The 14,627-nt window shown below is 50.7% G+C and overlaps 2 protein-coding genes and 1 long non-coding RNA gene across 8 annotated transcripts; 2 read left to right on the forward strand and 1 right to left on the reverse strand.

Annotated features, from left to right (window-relative positions):
* The first annotated feature begins 2,190 nt into the window (after positions 1 to 2,190).
* DRC12 (dynein regulatory complex subunit 12 homolog) lies at positions 2,191 to 8,596 on the forward strand. 6 transcript variants are annotated; one of them, XM_084781873.1, is made up of 7 exons: positions 2,191 to 2,249; positions 2,666 to 2,745; positions 3,273 to 3,338; positions 4,206 to 4,325; positions 4,920 to 4,994; positions 7,297 to 7,427; positions 8,291 to 8,596. In XM_084781873.1, exons 1-7 carry the CDS (start codon positions 2,203 to 2,205, stop codon positions 8,417 to 8,419), a joined length of 648 nt encoding a protein of 215 aa, XP_084637999.1. In that variant the 5' UTR covers positions 2,191 to 2,202; the 3' UTR covers positions 8,420 to 8,596. The 6 variants fall into 6 exon arrangements, with proteins under 6 accessions (XP_084637999.1, XP_084637997.1, XP_084638001.1 ...); XM_084781871.1 differs by having other exon boundaries at positions 4,920 to 5,012; positions 8,291 to 8,586; XM_084781874.1 differs by having other exon boundaries at positions 2,226 to 2,370; positions 4,920 to 5,012; positions 8,291 to 8,585.
* A 311-nt stretch (positions 8,597 to 8,907) lies between these two features.
* NHERF4 (NHERF family PDZ scaffold protein 4) lies at positions 8,908 to 13,346 on the reverse strand. Its single transcript, XM_084781870.1, has 11 exons — positions 13,271 to 13,346; positions 12,809 to 12,836; positions 12,593 to 12,666; positions 12,080 to 12,291; positions 11,453 to 11,642; positions 11,233 to 11,369; positions 10,804 to 11,008; positions 10,402 to 10,598; positions 10,117 to 10,302; positions 9,781 to 9,981; positions 8,908 to 9,564 (listed from the first exon to the last, which is right to left on the reverse strand). The coding sequence occupies exons 1-11, from the start codon at positions 13,332 to 13,334 to the stop codon at positions 9,535 to 9,537; spliced, it is 1,524 nt and encodes a 507-aa protein (XP_084637996.1). The 5' UTR covers positions 13,335 to 13,346; the 3' UTR covers positions 8,908 to 9,534.
* LOC311597613 lies at positions 12,673 to 14,244 on the forward strand. Its single transcript, XR_014779278.1, has 3 exons — positions 12,673 to 12,854; positions 13,070 to 13,317; positions 13,719 to 14,244. It is a non-coding gene; the product is annotated as an uncharacterized lncRNA (long non-coding RNA).
* The last annotated feature ends 383 nt before the right edge of the window (positions 14,245 to 14,627 follow it).

Genomic DNA, 14,627 nt, shown 5'->3' on the forward strand with positions numbered 1-14,627 from the left:
TTACTCCCATGTCTTGTGTCTGTTTCTTCAGATGTGCTTCTGTTGCTAGGTAACTAACCACAATTTAAGGGACTACAAGGAGTCTGTAGGTCCTATAATTCACAGATAGGAAGGCTTGCTGTTTTAAGTCTATGTATGATGGCATTATGATGCCCAGCCACAGCCCAGTTCCAGAGAAAGCCCTCTCAGCTGGAGGGAGGGCAGCAAGCAAGCTACCCATCATACTCTCTGCCCACAATCAATTTTTTAAATCATATACAAGATGCTATAAAGCATCCCCCAAAGGGGATGGCCCAAGAAATTTAGGAGACTCAGGAGGTCAATCAAGTCCACTAGAGGGAGCCCTAACCAACTCTATGCTAAGGGTGGGGGAGGGCTAAACACCTGTCTGCAGATTAACCTTGAAGGGTTAACAATCAAAATGTAATGTGAATAAAATAAAATTTTTAAAAAACTTTTAAAAATAAATAGGAAAGCAAAAGCCATCATTATTTATATATAATCATACTTCCAATATATCACATATATAGAACTATATCACATATATGTAATTCCTTTTTTGTTTTGGTTTGGTTTTGGTTTTTGAGACAGGGTTTCTCTGTGTAACAGCCCTGGCTGTCCTATACTCACTTTGTAGACCAGGCTGGCCTGGAACTCACAGAGATCTGCCTGCCTCCCGAGTGCTGAGATTAAAGGTGTCTGCCACTACGCAGGGCTAAAAGATTTATTTATTTATTTACTTTTGCATATGAGTGTTCTATATGCATGTACACCTGCAGGCCAGAAGAGGGCACCAGATCTCACTATAGATGGTTGTGAGCCACCGTGTGGTTCCTGGGAATTGAACTCAGGATCTCTGGGAGAGCAGACAGTGCTCTTAACCTCTGAGCCATCTCTCTTGACCCCCATGTATTTGTGTGTGTGTGTGTGTGTGTGTGTGTGTGTGTGTGAGAGAGAGAGAGAGAGAGAGAGAGAGAGAGAGAGAGAGATTTCCACAAAACCCCAATCTAAGAATCAGAGCAGAAATAGGTTAAAAGAATGGAGGAAACCCAATACTAATAGCAGTCAAATAATATGAAAAACCTGGCAGAGTTTCATCTAAGAAGCTCTTGCAGCAGGGCAGCACTCGGGAGGCAGAGGCTGGCGGATCTCTGTGAGTTCAAGTCCAGCCTGGTCTACAAAGCAAGTCCAGGACAGCCAAGGCTACACAGAGAAACCCTGTCATGAAAAACCAAGCCAAACCAAACCAAACAAGCAAACAGAAAAGATATAGGAGTGAGGCAAGATTGACTGGGAGAGAAAAAAAAAAGTCCTGTAGACACACCATTAGAGTCTGGGGCTTTCAAGAACTACAAAATTTATACATCAAGAAATTCAAGCCAAGCCGAGTCAAGTTAGGAAGCTGAACTCATGACTCTGCCTAATTTGCGCTCTTCTGTCTCGGTCAGCATCCCGAGGCCCATGGCTCCACCTCTCTGTTCTCATTTCTCTTAAGTGGAACACTCTACTGCCTGTGCCAGAACATCTTTCTCTCACACACCAAAGTAGCTTTTCTGAAGCAAAGCTTCAGGTTTCTCTGGTTGGTTGGTTGCTTGCTTGCTTGGTTTTTCGAGGCAGGGTTTCTCTGTGTAGCCTTGGCTATCCTGGACTCTTAGACCAGGCTGGCCTTGAACTCACAGCGATCAACCTGCCTCTGTCTCCTGAGTGCTGGGATTAAAAGCGTGCGCCGCCGCCGCCACCACCCATCCCAAACATTCAGTTTTAAAGAAGATAGTGCCACTGCATTCACGGGACCCTGTGGTTGGCTACTATGCCTGCCTTTTCTCTGCTTCTGTGAAACACTGTTCTCTCAGTCTGTAAATTTCTATATCCTAAGACTGGAGAGTCTCCAGACCGTAGGCAGTGCCTATGAAGACAGGAAGCGTACCTATTCCGCCACAAAACCTCTTCTTTGGGGCTAGGATTTGGGTGTAACAGGAGAAGCTTCGCTATAGGACCTTTGTATGAGCCGACTGAGCTCTCCCACCTGCCTAGGAACGCTGTGTTTCCCAGTTGCCTGGATGACATGCGGTCTCCGGAAACCCAACAGCCCAGTTCTTGGCCCTGCCTCTGGAGGAAGTTTTCCACCCTGGATTGGCCCGGAGGACTCAGGCTCCTCCCTAGGCTCAATCGGCTTGGGTCTTTCTTTGCCCTCCCCATGGAATGTCGCTCCCAGGGAGACAAAACACAAGCCTGAGCTGGTCCTGCAGGTAGAAAGAGGAAGACTAAGGTTCCCTAAGAGGGCTGACCGCTGCACATCGCACTGTTCTCTCTCACTGATCCTAGCCTGCCTATGCTTCCCAGGAGACCAAGAAGAAGCTTCTAAAAAGTGTAAAATAAGGGCCCTGGCGTGGTGGTGCACGCCTTTAATCCCAGCACTCGGGAGGCAGAGGCAGGGGCAGGTGGATCGCTGTGAGTTCAAGGCCAGCCTGGTCTACAAAGTGAGTCCAGGACAGCCAAGGCTATACAGAGAAACCCTGTCTCTAAAGACAAAAAACAAAACAAAAAGTGTTAAGATACACTGGGAGACTAGAATTCTGACCCTCCCTGAGACTCCTGCCTCAATCTAGCAGTCAGGGAAGCATGTCTGTATGCAGACCCAGATAGAAGCTCTTCCCCCCACCAGGACAGCAAGGATGCCGCCTAAAACCAAAGGAAAGGGGAGAAAAACCGGGGCACAGAAGAAGAAAAAGAATCCAAGTCCTGGTGAGTCAAAGTGGGTGAAGGGTGGTGCTCCTGCTTGTCCGTGTCCGCGGAGGGCAACCAGATGGAGTGGGTTTGTGTTGGTTTGTCTTTGGCTTTCTTGACACAGGCTCACTATGGAACTCAGGCAGCCCTCAAAGCTATCCCCCTGCCTCAGTCTTCCTAGTGCTAGGATCGGAGGCATTGCCGCCGCACTTGGCTAACATGAAGCTTTCTCACCCTCCTCTTTATAGCCTTGTCTCCAGATTCCACCAGGCTGGGGTACTGGTGGATGACCCCCAAAAAAAAACTTCCCCTGGAGTCCGATCTAGTTCTTCGCCTTCGTAATATTTGTCACCCTCCTTTTGAGCACCCAGCATGGACAAGGCAGTGAAGACTCGGCCGTGAATTTGTCAGACTTTGCCATTAGGCGCCCTTCGTTCAGTGACTCTTCCTCCATCACACAGGAAGCAGTGCAGATGTGGGAGGAAGACGGAAGACGGGGTGAGGGAAGAGATCAGAGTAACCTAAGACTTGTCTTGCCAGGACAGGTGTGGAGGCTGAGGCCAAGCACAGGCTGCTGCTGCTTGAGAAGGAGTTGCTTCAGGCCCACTTAGGTAAGAAGTGTGAAGCGTCAGGGAGACAGCGGATGCCCTAGTCAGGGTCATCATTGCTGTGCCGAAACGCCATGGCTGAGGACATGGCTTGTTTGGCTTGTGCTTCCAAAGCACTATTTATTATTGAAGGAAGTGCTGACAGGAACTCAAACAGGGCGGGAACCTGGACACAAGAGCTGATGCGGAGGTGATGAGGGAGCGCTGCTAACTGGCTTGCTCGTCCTGCTTTCTTATAGAACCCAGGACCACCAGCCCCACGATAGCACCACTCACAATGGGCTGGGCCTTCCCCCATCCATCACTAATTAAGAACATACCCTAGAGGCTTGCCTACAGCCAGATTTTTACAGAGGAGTCTTCTCAGCTGAGGCTCATCTCCTCTCTGAGGACTCTAGCTTGTGCCAAGTTGGCATAGATTGTGCACCCAGCACCTGGCAACATTGGGGGCATTTCTGGGTTCTTGGAGAACTGGGAAGTTTGAACGGTGTGAAGGGTTAAACCAAGCCAGCCATTCTCTGTTGGCAAAGATTGTGAGAAAGGGCTAGGCGGTGAAGATTGATGAAGACATTATTCTCCCCCTGGCACTAGTAATGGAACCATACCTCATTCATGATAGGTTAGTAGTCTACCATGGAGCTAACCCACAGCGCAGGGAAGCCATTGTCTGTTAATAGCCAGACATGGAGAGAATATTGACTCCTTAGGAATGAAAAGTCTATGGGTCTGGAGGAGGCCGGGGAGACACTGGAGAAGAGGTTGACACCTGCCACCAGGTTCCCAGAGCTGAGCAGAGTTCGCCGAGGCTGTTGTAGACAACTCTGTGCGATTCTTAGCCAGACCTGAGCATGGCTCTGATGCTATTCACAGCTCTACAGAGGGAGGAGGCTCAACGGGCCAAGGCTGCTGAAGAAAGGCTGAAACAGAGGCTACAAGGGCTGCAAGCTGAACTTGAAAAAGCCCAGAGTGAAGGGAGGGCTGTATATGCAGGTATGTTTGACTGATTTGGGGGGCCAGTGGGGGGGGAGTGCAGGAGACAGGTGCCTGGAAGAAGACAACCAAGAGTCAGGGAATTCTGGGAAGGGAATGAAGAGAGATCCCAACTGCTATGCCTACTCTCTACCTTCCCGGCATAGGCAGGGTCCTGAGAACCAAAGAGAGATCCCTGGTACGATGTGGGTCACCACATCTAGACTGTCTAACGGTGCATGTTTGGTATGTGCATGAAACAAAATGCAGTCAGGGCCCTTCTCTTTTTCATCTTTGGGAGGGAATGGGAAGAAAGGCAGAATTCCCCTCCTAAGCTGTAGCCAGGCCGAGGGTCTAGTTTACTCTCCTCCCAAATTTTTGTTTGTTTGTTTGTTTGTTTGTTTTTGAGACAGGGCTTCTCTGTGTAACAGCCCTGGCTGTCCTGGACTCACTTTGTAGACCCAGCTAGCCTCGAACTCACTTGGATCCGCCTGCCTCTGCCTCCCGAGTGCTGGGATTAAAGTCTTGTGCCACCACGCCCGGCTGAAACTTTATTTTCTTTCTTCATGCCTCCATCCCTACCTGGGTTCTTGCTGCCTGTTGCTCCTACCTCAGAGATGAGCCGCCAGCGCAGAGCCCTGCAAGAAGAGTTGGAGAGCCGAAGCAAGCAGCTGGAGGAGGAAGTGAGAGGTCTGCAGAAGCAGCTGGGTAGGTCCCTCATCCCTCACCCTTTCTTTCCCAGGCTCATTAACAGGGCCCGGCGTGGAAGAGTGGACTCAGAAGGTCCGCCTCTACATGGCTAGTCTGTTGGTTGAATTTTAGCTAGGGTCACCTTCCTCTGAACAGAGTTCGGTGGCACAAACCTCTAGGTTAGGGGCTGGAGTTAGCCCAGCACTTACGAGCACTTGTTCTTTTCCCAGCACCTACATGGTGCACATATATAGATGCAGGCAAAGCACTCATATACATAAAATAACGAAGTAAATAAATCTAAGAAAAGGAAGTAATGTGAGCTGGGCGTGGTGGCACACACTTTTACTCCCAGCACTCAGGGAGGCAGAGGCAGGCAGATCTTTGTGAGTTTGAGGCCGAGGCCAGCCTGCCCTATAAAGTGAGTCCAGGCTACACAAACAACCCCTGTCTCAAAAAGCCAAAAAAAAAGAAAAGAAAAGAAAAGAAAAGTTAGGTCTCAGCCATTTCTCCCTTTGCCTAATCTTACCAAGTCCAGTAGTTACCCCCTTTCACTGCCCTGTCTGTCCTAAGCAAAATATTTTCTTTATTAGTTTATCCAGTTTTTACAACCAAACTACAGCAAATGTTTTTGGGGTTTTGTTTTGTTTTGTTTTGTCTTTTTGTTTTTTTACTTCAATATCTTCAAAGTCAAGCACTTAGTAGGCCTTAAATTTCTACTTGCTAAATCAATGAATAAACCAATCAGATAAGAAAGCAGAGGTCAGAAGACTGCATCAGATCCTCTGGAGCTGGAGCTACACGTGTTTCTGAGCCACCATGTGGGTGCTGAGAACCAAACTTGGGTCCTCTGCAAGAGCACCAGCCAGTGTTCTTAACTGCTGAGCTATTGCTCCTGTCGCCTCCTGAGCGCCGCCTTTTATATTCTTCAGAATGCCCAAGGTGGCCTGGAACTCACAGTGATCCTCCAGCCTCGGTCTCCTGGGTTGTAGGATTACAGATGTGAGCCATCACATCCTACTTCAAAGTTTTCTTATCCTAAAATCTCTTTGGTTTGGCTATACATATTCATGAGCTGCTTATACAGGCCAGGGACTTCATCTCTGACCTTGGCCTTCTTATAATGAAAAGCCATCATTTATTGAACACTTCCTATATTTGATGCTTTGCCATCCATCCGTTTTCACAGTGAAGGGTCACAGCAAACTCAAGGAGCATAGATCACTTTCCCTCTAAAGGTAGAGAAGGACCTAGGGGCAGGCTCAATGCTTAGGAAAGATGGCTGCTCTTCCTGAGGCCTGGCTTTGATACCTAGCACCCACATGGTAACTCACAACAATTATAATTCCAGCTTCAGGAGGGGTCCAGTCTAGTGCCCTCTTCTGGCCTCCACAGGTGCCTGCACACACACACACACACACACACACACACACACACACACACACACACAGAGAGAGAGACACACACACACACACAGAATTTTGTTTGTTTGTTTGTTTTGTTTTCTGAGACAGGGTTTCTCTGTTACACAGAGCCTTGGCTGTCCTGGACTCTCTTTGTAGACCAGACAGAGATTCACCTGCCTCTGCTTCCCAAGTGTGGGATTAAAGACGTGCACCACCACACCCGGAGAGAGAGTATGTTTTAAAAACCCAGATATAAAGTTAAAAATAAATAAATAACTTTATAAAGGTTAAAAAAACTGAATCATGTTAGTTGGTACAAGTCTATAATCCCAACCCTGGGAGGCAGAGACAAGACAATCTAGAGTTCAGTGTTGTCCTTGGCACATAGAGAATTTAAGGCCAGCCTGAGCTATATAGGGTCCTGTCCTGTCCTGTCCTTTTTTTTAAGAGGGGGTTGTTTGTTTGTTTGTTTGTTTTTTGAGATAGGGTCTCTCTGCGTGTATCTTTGGCTGTCCTGGACTCAATTTGTAGACCAGGCTGGACTCAAACTCATAGAGATCCACCTGCCTCTCCCTCCAGAGTGCTGGGATTAAAGGCGTGCACCACCACAACCGGCTAAGGTCCTGTGTTAAACAAGACAAAGACAAACATTTAAGTCATGGAGACTCAGAGACACTTGTCCCACTCTGAATAAAGAGTAGACACTAGACTTTGGCCAATTCCCCATCCCAATCCCTCTGTACCTCAGTGAGTCCTTATAGAGACTTCAGGGAAGTTGATGACCCAGTAAGTCTGCGATGGGCTCTGTCAAAGTGCCCTTTTCAGGAATCTTTGGTTACTGTTCTTGGCACAATGTCATTATCCTGTCTTCTTTATCTTTCTGCCCTGCTCCCTAGAGACATGCCAAAGGGAGGCTGAGACAGCCAGGGAAGAGGCTGAGCAAGCCCTCAGAGAGCAAGCTGGAACCCTGGCTCAGCTTCGCGCCCATGTGGCAGACATGGAGGCCAAATATGAGGAAATCTTACAAGTAAGCACCACTCCTTGGAGGCCATCTTCTCAGCATCCCGTAGCCCTCTATACCTGTGCCCCAAAGTAGTGTGATGACCCACAGCCCAAGGAAGCCATGCCACATCCTAAATGTAAATAGAAGGTACAACCATTAACAGAGCCGGTGACTTGTAATCCCAGTATTTGGGTGACTAAGGCAGGAAGATTTCAAGTTCAAGGCCAACATAGGCTACCGTGTACTATGTAGCTGCTACACAGTGAGATCTAGACTCAGAATAATCAGGGGCTAGGGGTATAGGACAGTGGAGAGCTGCAGCCTAGTATGCAAGGCCCTGGGCTCAATCCCTAGCACAAAGGTCTGGTGGGGGTGGGTGGGGAGGATTTGGGGTGGCAATAGGAAGAGGAGTTGGGAGAAGAAGGAGCAGGGAAGGAAAGGAGTGGCACAGGCTTGAAATTCTACTATCCAGGAGGCTGAGGCAGAAGGATCATAAGCCAACATAGGGAGGACTAGCTGGCTATACAGCTCAATGACAGGGTACTCACCTAGCATGGGTGAGGCTTTGGGTTCAATCCTGAGCATTGAAGAAAGAAAGGAAAGAGAAGAAAAAGAGAGAGAGAGGAGCAATGGTAGCCAAGCATGGTGGTTCATGCTTGCAATCTAGCACTTGGGACACTGAGGCAGGAGAATTCTGAGTTCAAAGCCAGCCTGGGCTACAAAGCAAGGATATCTTACAAAAAGAAGGAAGGGAGGGAGGGAAGGAGGGAGGAAGGAAAGAAGGGAGAGAAAGCCATAGTGAAGAACCCATAACTAACCAAGCTGGGCAACTTGAGGCAACATTCACCCTTCCGTCTCCCTGGGAGCTGAAAGCTTGGTGTTCACAGGGCAACTTGGACTGTCTCTTGGCCAAGCTGAGAGCGGTCAAGCCTCAGTGGGATGCAGCTGTGCTGAAACTCCACACCAGGTACAAGGAGCAGCTACGTCAATTTGGTCTCAACCCCCTGGATCTTTGAGGCCATTGGCTTCTAATCTCTGAGGCCTATCAATAAAGCAACTTGATGTGGAATTCAACAGAACTGTGGATTGTGGCCTTTGGCAGTGAGGAATGGCTCTCGTGGGAACATCTATGTTCTAAGTTAACCCATTGTCCCATTGTCCTAAATACTGACTGATAAAAAATGGACAAGGAGAGCCAGGCGTGGTGGCGCGTGCCTTTAATCCCAGCACTCGGGAGGCAGAGGCAGGCGGATCGCTGTGAGTTCGAGGCCAGCCTGGTCTACAAAGCAAGTCCAGGACAACCAAGGCCACACAGAGAAACCCTGCCTCGAAAAACAAAACAAAACAAAAGGACAAAGTTCTAAACCTTAAGCATGGAGCACTTTTGACTCCTCTAAACTACCTTGGCTTATCGTGTCCAACAAAAACACAAAGCCAGATTTGTGTGTGTGTGTGTGTGTGTGTGTGTGTGTGTGTGTGTGTGTGTGTATACAAATACATACACTTATTTATTTATTTCCTTATTTATTTGGACAGTGGCATACTAAGGTGCTCATATAGAGAGGTCAGAGGACAACTTCCAGGAATTGGTTCTCCCTTCCACCATGTGGTTCTGAGGATTGAACTTGGGTTGTCAGGCTTAGCAGCCTGCACCTTTATCTACTGAGCCACCTCACCAGCCAGCTGAGAAAGGCTGTAACAGGACATTACAGTGCCCAGGAACAAGCTAAGCTATCCATAGAAGGAAAATATAGCTTTAATCCTAGGAATGGAGTCAGACCTAGCCTAAATTCTCATTGGCGTCAATCCTAAGTGGGACCATAGCATCAACTCCTTCTTAAGTAGAACTTCATCTTTGGGGCACAGATGAAGCTCCTCAAAATTTCCACATAACATCCCATAGAGACCCAGGCTTCCCAGTGAGCCTGCCTGAGGTCTCTGTCTTCACCCCTCTGCTGGAGGTAGGGCTCATGAGAAGGGCAAAGTCCCCTGGCAGTCCTGTGGTCAGTGGTGTCTGAATCCTGCAGCTCCCACTTCCAGCTTGGTGAGACCGTTCCTGGCTCCTTCCACCTCAGGGTGCAGGGCAAGGGCAGGAGAGGCGCTATTCAAGTCTATGCCAAGCAGGGGTGTCCTATAGCAACTCGGAAGCCAGAGTCCAGGCCTACATGGAGAGGAAGGAGAGTCAGTCTGGGACCAGAAGACTTCACCTTCCTGCCCCAACATGCTCAGACTGCTCAGGAATGGGCCTTGGTCAATGGATCCTTCCGTGCCCACCTCCTATGACCTACGGTTCCCTCCTGCACTCCCCACACAGCTCTCTATCCAGCAGCCCTCCTCTCTGCCCGCCTCATGGTTCCATTTGTCTCTTTGACTTCACCTCTCCAGACACTGAGGAAATCCAGGCTTCTAAACCCCGTGGATTCCTAGCTGCCAGCTTCAGGCAGAGGGGAGGCTCGGCCTCAGGCAGCTGCTGAAGCCTATCCAGGTCACTGGCTCCACCCACAGGAAAGCCGTTCACCTCCAAAACTGCATCTCCTATTTGCAGCCCTGCCCGGGCAGCTGAGCCTCCTGGGGTCACCTGGCAATGTGGAGGGACACACAAAAGTGTGGGTCAGATACGGGGGGGGGGCGCGGGGGGGGGGCGGAGGGGCGGGCAGAGGAAGGAAGGTGGTAAATGGTGGAAAGATTCCGAGGCACACGGGGTATCAGTCACCTGGGAGATGAAAATACAAGGCCCACTGGCCACACAGCAAAGTCTGAATCCATAGCCACCTCCAGGCCCAGGGTACAGGAAGCACTGCCGGGAGCCCTCAAGGCCAGAAGGCTCAACTGCGTCAGCTGCAGGAGGAGAGGCAGCCACCTCCGCGTTCTCCAAGAAGAGGAGGGGCGACAGGCGTACCTGGAGGGGGTGGGGGTGGAAGGGCAGCCAGAGCAAACCTGTGACACCTGAAGCCTCCTCCCCGTTTCCTCCTTCTCCCCAACCCTGTCACTTGCTCACCATGCTGAAGAAGCGGTCAGCCTCAGGATCAACGACAATGAGGGAGACACAAGAGCCCTGTTCTCGGATCCTCGACACCGTTTCCTCGTGGCCCAGCCCGTCCACACTTTCCCCAGCCACAGCCACCAGGCGGTCTCCAGCCTTCATCCCAGCCTTGTCAGCCGGGAGTCCCGGGTCCACATCCCACAAGAACTGCCCTAGGACATAGACATAATCACTGCTCCTCCCTGACTCACCTCCATGATCTCCCAGGGACTAACCCCATAGTACATGGGAGGATGCCATGGGGGGGGGGGCGGTGGGCTGTGTGGCACCTCTCATGGACACTGAGAAGCATGCAATTGGGTATGTATGGCCGACCCAAGCCCCAGTTTCCTATCCGCCTCCAAGGATGCCACTCACCGAGGTGGCCATTTGGGCCCTTCTCCTCCCGGAGCAGGAACCCAAAGCCTTGAGGCCCTTTCTCTATGTTTAGACACCGGGGCTTGGCGGGCAGTGCCCAGCCCTCTGCCAGAGGTGCAGCAAGAGGCATTCCCAGTTGGTGACACTGTTCCTCTACATCCAGCCCTGCCACCAGCAGAGTCACCTGATCTCCGCTCTGCCAAAGCTGTGAGGACAGAGCAAGAAAGTAAGCACGAGCCATCTGTGCGGGGTGTGGAGGGGGGGAAAGGGGGGGGGCTGGGGGGGGAGGGCAGCTATCTCCTCAGCCCCTTCTCCCAGGAAGGAGGGCAAACCTCACTCAAACTATAGCGTGAAGAAGAGAGGTGACACATGTAGACCCCCAGGTCAGCAGGGTGGGCCCGTGCTGAAAGCCACCTCAGGAAACCCTACCTTCCTATTGAGCTGGTTGGAAGTGAACTTCTCCACACTGACCCCATTCACTTCTAGCAGTCGGGCCCCAGGGGGCACTCCGGCCCTCTCAGCAGCTCCCCCTGCAGTGAGCACCAGCCAGAAAGGACCCCGAGCTCCTAAAAGCAGGAAAAGTAAGTCCCAGTGTGCTGCTTGCCTGCCTAGGACAGAACCTAAGCTCCCCACCCGTGACTAAGCTCACCATGGGTGACGCTGAAGCCAAAGCCACCTTCATCTTTTACTACATGGCACAAACGGGGCCTGACCCCTGAGCCTAGGGTAGGACAAAGGAAACCATCGCTCCCCTGCTGAGTGTACACCACATCGTGCACGTGCTGTGCCAAGACTGTCAGCAATACCCGGGGACCGCTGGCCCGGATGTGGCGCACTACCTATAAAAGGGCACACAGGAGTAAGAGAGGTTGGCCCCCTGAAGTCCCAGGATCGCCTAAAATGTGTAATTTTTTAACTGTAAAAACTACCTTTGTAGATGCCTTCGCCCAACCCTTCTAGCTCCAAGTTATGGGGTCTGGGGAGAGAGAGGCTTGACCCACACACCATAGTGCACAGGCAAGGGTGGAGCTTTGCCTCCCTGAAGTGCTATAGAATGTTCTTTTTTTTTTCTCCCTGTTTTGTTTTGTCTTTTTCAAGACAGGGTCTCTCTGTGTAATCTTGGCTGTCCTGGACTCGCATTGTAGACCAGGCTGGTCTCGAACTCACAGGGATCCGCCTGCCTCTGCCTCCCGAGTGCTGGGATTAAAGGCGTGCGCCACCACTGCCTGGCAGAGAATGTTCTTTTGTACCACAAGGAATACCAGCCCAGCCTCACCACCGCATAGTCCTCATGTGCCACGAAGTTATTGTTCACCGCTAGGATCCGGTCTCCTTCCCGGAGACCCTGACGCTGGGCAGAGGTGCCGGGATCTACCCTGCACACCACGTGGTCAGTCTTGCCCAGTTGCTGCTGCAGATGGAATCCAAAACTCTTCTCCTCCTCTTTGCTCAGCAGACAGAAGCGAGGCCTTTGAAGGTTCCAGGGATCTAGAGGAGGAGGAGATAGGTAGCAAAAAAGAGGAGGGGGGGGGGACACAGCCCAGAAGCCCCTGCCTCCTGTCAGAACGCTGGGCAGCTTCCAGCCAGTAAAAAGGTGAGCTTTATAGGCGAGTGAACACCACATGGGCAGGGTGGCTAAGACAAAGGGAGAGCTGCCCCCCTCTACCTCTGCTTAGTTACTACTATCAGAGGGAGGCAGTTAGTGGTTACCAAGGAGATGGGAGGCTGTGTGGACCTGTAGTGTCTCTAGGGAAAGGTAGCAGTTGCCAGGGGTGGGGGTGGGGGTTACCAGAATGGTCCTGGTCCTCAGCCAGGGAGAGAACGGGGTTGTCAATGCCCAGCCTTGGATTAAACTTAAACTTCCTGTAAGGAGGCAGGAGAGGTAAGTAAGAGACGCTCTCTCGCTCCCTCGTAGCCGGACTTGGGTCCCGGGTTCTACAATAGGTACTGACAGCTGAGAGGCTCCCACCTCCACGTCTTCTTCTTCAGCCTTCATTCTACTTACAGAGTTAACAAGGCCGTGTCTCGAAGATCTGCTGGACAAAGGCGGGGTAAGAGTAGAGAGACACATTCCCCTCCCCCAGCCTCTGAGCTGGGACTTCCATGATAAAAAAAAAAAAAAAACTGAAAGGGCTTAGGAGAACCCCAAACCCCTTCTGTTCTGCTTTGCTCACTCGCTCTCTCTCTCTCTCTACACACACACACACACACACACACACACACACACACACACACGTGTTGACTCCCCTTTATTTCTATCCCCCAGTCCTGTGGCACAGAAATCGGAGGCCAATCAGTGCAGGGTGTGGACCAGGAAAATAAGACACAGAAGCTCACCTCATTCCTGCTCATGTGCCTCAGGGCTACAAGCTCCAGGAGCAAGAGTGCCCTAGGCCCCAAGATTTCAGACCTGCCCCTCTGCCGCTGGCCCAAAGTCCCCTCTCAAGGACATCTCCCCGCTTCCTACCTGCCGCCGCCGCCTCCATAGTTGGATCAGTGACCCAGGACTTAAGGGTAGGGACAAGGTTCATTTTAACCAGCTGACCCTCCCACCTGCCCCCTCCCGAGTCACGCCTTCTTGAAGACACTGCAAGGAAGCAACTGGGTAATGGTTAACAGTAATAGGGCTTCTTCCCTGGGAAGTGTGTGCATACGTTCCTCCTCCTGCCCCCAGCCCCACACCCTACCTCTAGCCACGCCCCTTTGCGCCCCCCCCCCCACCCGTTTGCTGTCATGCACAGTAAAGAGTATGTCGCTGGTCACTGTAATCCCACGCTGGGGCAGTAAATTATGAAGAGGGTGACAGGGATCCTAAGGCCCAGCATGAACAACCTCACCTCAGGGTTGCACACACACAGCCCCCTCCAGCAACAAAGTTATCTACAGATACCTGGGCCTCTCCCTTTGCCTTTCAGACTAGTCAAACAGTGGCTCCCAAAGAATTGGAATCTCTCCAGGAATCTTAAACTGGGGAAGAGGAAAAAAAAGAAGCTCCGGACGCCAGCCAGAACTTGCCTCTCAAGAAGACATTGCACACAGTTCTGACAATTTGTCAGACCACCCAGCTGCACAGACTGGGACAGAGACACTGCGTCAGTGGTTCGTGACCACACCCCGACCGGGCTGCTCAGTACACACAGACCTCTTGCCCTCTACTGTATCTGAGCCTAAATCTCAGGTCAGGACCCTGAAAGATGAGCTTTATGGAAGGGTCACCAGACCTTTTCCCAGTGTGGTCACCTCAAACAAATCTTTCTCTGCTTTCCTAAGCTTTAAAAAAAAAAAATTGTGTGGGGGCTGGAGAGATGGCTCAGAGGTTAAGAGCACCATCTGTACTTCCAAAGGTCCTAAGTTCAATTCCCAGCAACCACATGGTGTCTCACAACCATCTACATTGAGATCTGGTGCCCTCTTCTGGCAGGCAGGCACACATGCGAGCAGAATATGTATAATAAATAAATAAATATTTTTTAAAAAATTGTGTGTGTGTGTGTCTGTGTGTGTGTGTGTGTGTGTATTTGCTCAAATGTATGAGTGAAAGGATAACAAAAGAGATGAGGCGGGGTGCGGGCACGTGTGCATAAGGTGCAAATGCTCTATAGAGGCCAGGAAAAGCTGTTGGAGCTGCTGGAGCTGCAGTGGTTGCCACGAACTCAACTCCTGTCCTCTGGGAAAGCAATGAGTGTCTGTCTGAACCTCCTAAGCTATCTCTCCAGCCCTATCCCTGCTTTTTCTTTTTTTTTTTTTTTTAATTTTTGTTTTGTTTTGTTTTGGCTTTTTCAAGACAGAGTTTCTCTCTGTAGCCTTGGCTGTCCTGGACTCTG

This window comes from Acomys minous (assembly GCF_964271855.1).
Source record: "Acomys minous genome assembly, chromosome: 5".
Classification (NCBI taxonomy): Eukaryota; Metazoa; Chordata; class Mammalia; order Rodentia; family Muridae; genus Acomys; species Acomys minous.